The sequence below is a fragment of the Manis javanica genome, chromosome 3 (genome assembly GCF_040802235.1).
Source record: "Manis javanica isolate MJ-LG chromosome 3, MJ_LKY, whole genome shotgun sequence".
NCBI lineage: Eukaryota > Metazoa > Chordata > Mammalia > Pholidota > Manidae > Manis > Manis javanica.
The window spans coordinates 161,927,245-161,932,914 of record NC_133158.1 but is presented as its reverse complement, the minus strand read 5'-3'; the positions used below and the strand labels follow the sequence as shown (position 1 = coordinate 161,932,914).

The 5,670-nt window shown below is 42.2% G+C and overlaps 1 protein-coding gene across 1 annotated transcript; it reads left to right on the top strand.

The window, feature by feature from the left end:
• Positions 1-3,434: 3,434 nt before the first annotated feature.
• On the top strand, positions 3,435-5,297 carry LOC118967101 (proline-rich protein 23A-like). Its single transcript, XM_036991442.2, is given in 1 exon segment — positions 3,435-5,297. A coding segment is annotated over 1 exon segment (780 nt). The 5' UTR covers positions 3,435-3,673; the 3' UTR covers positions 4,454-5,297.
• The last annotated feature ends 373 nt before the right edge of the window (positions 5,298-5,670 follow it).

Here is a 5,670-nt window from a genome sequence, read left to right as displayed (position 1 = left end):
GAGCAACAGGAAGGAATTACCAATTACTGTGATGGTGAACATTTTGAAAGAATGTGGTTTAGGGAAACATGAGGAGCTCAAATTTAGATTTCCTATTATTAGATTGACATACATAAAATGGGTATTATTTAACTATTCTAACCTACAAGAATGAAAATTGCATATGGTTCAACTTAATAGATAGCCAGGAGAAAATGCTGACAATGCAATTGGATATTCATGGGAAAGGTACAGAGGGAGAGTCATATTGGGAGTCACCTATATGCAGGTGGAACTTAAGGGAAGACAGTAAGGTTTGCTAGAAAAATATATATAAGGCCAAGAATAGGGTCCTGGAATAGTCCAACCTTTAGAATGCGAAGCAAACAGCTGAGGAAACTGAGAGGGAGAAGCCAGAAACAGACTGGGAGAGTGTGAGATCTTGGATGCCTAGGGGGAGATGTCTAAAGGAGAAAGTGATAGACTGTGTCAATTGTTGACCATAACTCAAGAGGTGGACTGAGAATCAACCACTGAATTTCATAATGCGGTTCATCACTGATGACTTTACTGAGTGGGATGGCATGGATAGAACTGTGATTGTAGTGGGTTCAATAAAGAGCAGAAGGAGGGAAATTAGAAAATGAAAATACAGTTGACTAATTCAAGAGTTTGGGTGTATAAGGAAGGAGAAAATTGATTCAAAACTGGAAGAGAAGTCATTAAGAGAGTTTTTGTTTGTTTTAAGAACAAAGAGTTTACTTCTCAATTATATATATATAGATAATGATTCAGTAGAGGTAACTAAAATTTGATGATACTGGACAGAGATGGCAGACTTGATAGAGTGATGCTCTTGAGGAGGCAAAATGAGATGAGGTCAATTTCACAAATGAAAGGAGTAGCCTTTGCTAGGAAAGCAGACATTTCCTGAGGTGCCAACAGGAGAGAAGGCAGAATATATAGTCCCAGTGGAGCTTGGTGAGATGTGATTACGGAAATTTTAGAAAATGTCTTCTGATTGCTTCTATTGTCTCTGAAAAAGCAGCAAGATGACCATCTTGGAGGAAAAAAAATAAAGTTTGAGGTATTGGAGGTTTGCAGAGAAAGGAGAAAGCAGGCAGTGTTCATCTAGGAGAGTGAGTGAATGGAATAGAGCAACATAGTAAATCCACACTGGGCAGCATTAGAAGCCCACTTGAGGATGGTGATCATGAATATACAATGAGATCAATCAATGGAGTTGAGTGTTGTTTTTTTTCTTTTCAGCCCCTTTCAGCTGCATAAGTGCAGGCACAGAGTAGCAGATATACTAACCAGCAAAGCAGAGGTCAGGAAAGGGAGATGAAGACATTAACATTGCAATGATTATAACGACTGTCCATCGAATTTAAGTTTCAGATAAGAAGGGAAGTGAGAAGTGAAGGTCTCAGTTTCAGTGAAAAGGTGGAAGGATGGATGGATTTTTCCAGAGGAGTGAAGAACTGATAGAGTTTGGATATTTAAAAGACAAAGCTAGAAATTTAGGAGGTGGTACTCTAAGACTAAAATGTTTGAAATTATTATTACAGAGGAGTTACAATTTGTAGTAATGACAGGGTCAAGAGTATGAGTCAATAAGGTAGGAGGGAAGACTAAAATGTTGAAGAGAAAGAGAACTAAGAGGCCTAGATTAAGGGGTAGGATGGGGAGGGATCCATGAGAATATTAAATCACCACAGTTACACCAGAAGGTAGAATAGGTGAGAATTATAGTGAAACAAAGGGCAAAGTCCTCAGAGACTGTGACAGAGACATCTGTTGCACCTGCATGTGATAAATGACTGGTATACAGTATCTGAAACCCAATTTTTAAAAAACAATATGTTGGTTATTTATAGATTGTGATACTATAATGAAGGCCATAAAGAGAGTGATGAGATAAAGAGTAAGTGGAGAAAGCCATTTCAAATAAAATAATCAGCAAGGGCCTTTTGGAGAAGGGAAATGTTGAGTTGGTCCTTGAACAAAAAGCTACCAACACTGCATAAAGCTGGAGGAAAAGCTGAAATCCAATTTATTAAAAGTAAAAAAATAGAACATAGGAACATTTCAAAGAAGAAGACATAAGAATGGCTAATAAGCATATTACAAATGATCCACCTTAACTGGCAATCAGAAATGCAAAATGAAAACATAATGAAATAGCATTTTACTAAACCAGATTGGAAAAGACATAGCTATGAGTCTGACAATAAGAGTAAGTACACTTTTTGTGGTGAGCATTACATAATGCATATAATTGTTGAATCACTATGTTGTACCCCTGAAACTAATATAATATTGTATGTCAACTATACTTCAATTTTTAAAATTAAAAACAATCAAAGCTTTCATTTAAAGTTCATAGAGAAAATAAAAGCCTGGCAATAAGAAATGTTCGCAAGGATGAAATGGAAACATACTCTGTTCACAGGAGTGTAAACTGTGATAAACATTTTGGGAAAGAGCGGGAGTCGTTACCTATTTGAAAAGTGACACATAATACCAATTAAGCAATCCACTCCTAGGTGTATATACAATAAATATATAAGGAAAAAGTCCATGATTTAAAACCAGATAAGTCTGCCTTTGATTCCAACATCTAACACAAACTAGGTATTTAACTTTGATAACTTGCTTTACCTCTTTGAGTTTCAGTGATTTTGAAAAATGAAAACCTTTACTTTTTTCAGAGAGCAGGAGGAAACTTTTGGAGGTGATGGTCATGTTTATGACATTGATCGTGGTGATGGTTTCACGAATGTATATTTATCTCCAAACTCAAGTTGTATACATTAAATAGGTACGATTTTTTAAATGTCTCTCATACTTCAATGAAGTGTTGAGGTTTTGTTTTTAAAGAAAAAGATCATTTTTTGAACACTCACTAGAATTGTGGACACATAATAAGGGGTTAATAAAATGATTTAATTATGTTGATAGTTTTAATTATTATCCCTATTATTAATAATTTTATAACAGCCTTAACCTTCTGGGAGAAACTGCCACAAATATTTGATTCAGTTTCAAAACAGAACTTTTCCTTAAGAGAATTCAGTATTTTCCATTTACTCCTCAAAGAAATGACGAAGTGTTAAAGAAATTTCATGGAGCATTTGGATGAGTCCATTTTATAGTGGGGCGGGAGGAGTCTGTGTTCTTTTCTCTAGAATGCCTGAAATCACAGAAAAACAGTCCTAAAGCCAAAAAACATGAGACTATTACTCAAACATCTTTTCTTCCCTAATAATGAGTTATGCAGTATTCTGCCCCCTACAGGCCTATAAGAGTACTTCCCTACGGCGACCTACCAACCACAGGCACTGTTGTTGGGCCGCACCGATACCGCAATCCACGGGGCGGAGCCTCGCAGGGGGTGGAGCCTAAGTTGACATTATGAGGCTCTTGTTCCGTTCGCGTCATTTGCAAAAGCAATGGCTGTCGGGAGCGCGAACAGATCTTCGTCAGGACCCTGAGATTCAAACCCGTGAGGCCGGGCTCTACGCCGCACGCAGCTCCGCGGAACCATGACTCAGCAGTCCCGGAGGAGCCCCCGGAACTCCAGGACTCGCCCCACTCCCCACCCGGCCCGCCTCACCTGTCATCGAGACTTGTCACTGCCAGCAGGGCCCGGCCCTCTCACCCCCTCGCCGCCCGCAGCGCCGTCCAGGTGATGATGGGCAGCCGGCCCCGCAGCCCCAGCGCCTGCCCTGCGCCCTGCTAGGGGCCGCAGCCCGCGGAACCAGGCCCTGCCAAGCGCCGCCGAACCGAGGAGCCCGCGGGCCCCGCGTCCACGACAGCGCCCAGACTGCAAGTCCCCGCGGGGCCCCCGTTCGCGGGTGCGCTCATCTCCGTGGTGGTCCTGGCCGCGGGCTGTGCCCTTAAAGTGCGGCTGGACGATGTCGACCTGGTGGTGCTGGAGCCCGCGCCAGCAGCGGTCCTCCAAGTGTCTCTCGAGGATTACACCCTCGTGCTGGTCCCCGAGGCCCTCCTGGAGGGAGGGCAGGGCCCCTCGCCTGTCGGTCTGGAACCCAGCGCTTTACTGAGCACTCCTGAGAAGGATGTCGCCGTCGAGCAGGGATTCCGTTCGGGATCTGTCCCAGAGATCGCCGCCCTAGAAGAGACCTATGAGGAGGACGCCGACCCCGAGTTCTCGCTGCCTTGGGTGGACCTTGCAGCGGGCTCAGTAGTTGGGCTCTGCCCCTTTGTTGCAACGCCGCCCAGACCCGACCTGCAGGGCTGCATGCCAGAGCCCTCGCCTTGGACCCCCGTCCCTAGTGCAGAGAGACGCTCTCCTGGCCCCTCCTTCAACCTGGACTTCCACCTTCTGGAGCCCTTCCCCAGCTCACCGCTCCAACCTCTACCTCCCTCTCCAAGTCCAGGTCCGCAGGTGAGCCCCCAGCGCCCGCCTGGTCCTCCGCCCAAGGCCCGGAGACGCCTGTTCCAGGACTGAACCGCCACCACCACCACCCCCAAAACCACCACCACCACCACACACACGCCACACACACACACACGCCACACACACGCACGCACACACACAGGCTTGTGGAATTGCCAACATCCTTTACGGTGAATATACTACAACTTGGAAATTGAGCACTTCATGTGTAAACTCCTTTTCTGTGCAGACTGGCTACAGTAGAAGATGAAGACATCTGGAAGAGAAAGTAGATTCTAGATCTCATCTTTGAAATCGAGCATCTGCCCAGAGATGCCAATGTGTTTTCAGACATCGGCGCTTTTCTGCAAGAAAGGTCCCTCCATTCCCCTCCATTCCTCTCCATCCTCCTCGTTTTGCGTCAGTTATTTTCACTTAAACTCTACCCTTTCTGCAGCACTATACGGCTGCTCCCATCTCCAAACCTTGAAATCACTGGATTTCTCATGTTGTGAGTTTCCTCGTATGTTTTCCTGTGAATTTATCAAGATTCTTAGCCATGGTTTTCTCCTTGGTGTTTCCAACTGCTCTTCTGGAAAACTGCAAAAAAAGCCTAATAGTTACTTTACTATACATAATAGTATGTTGTTTGCTCATTGCTCCTAACCTACTGAAGTTCTCTTCCAGTCAGTTCACTTTTTATTATAAATAAATGTTGAATTTTATCAGATGTTTCCCACATGCACAGGGATATGTATTTCTTTTTAAAATGTGTTCATCTGGTAATTTCCACCGATAAACTGATGTAAAATGTTTACTATTCCTGCTATTCCACATTACTTTGAACTTTTTAAATTCTGCCCTGAGTTTTTTCTTAGGTAAATCAATCTTTTAGAAATTAATATACTTTCATATTTACCTCACATTTTTGTAAAAGAAATAAAATACTATTGATACAGCTGAAGTCTATGAGATTATTCCATTTTTTAAAAACATCAATACTATTTAGATTTACCAATTATTCTACCTTTTTATTCTTACATTCCACACTCAAAGTCTAGCTGCAATTTTCTTCTTCCTGAAGAATATCCTTTAATATTTCTTTCCGCTATATCCTATGTATGGTAAACTATCTTACTTCTGTAAGTCTGAACATGTTTTTGTGTGGTAAAATCTCTTAGCTTTGTACATCTGAAAATGCTTTGTTACATATTCATTCTTAATTCTAAAATGATATTTAATTACTTTAAATATATTAGCCCATTATTCTGCCATTTTTTGAGGTCACT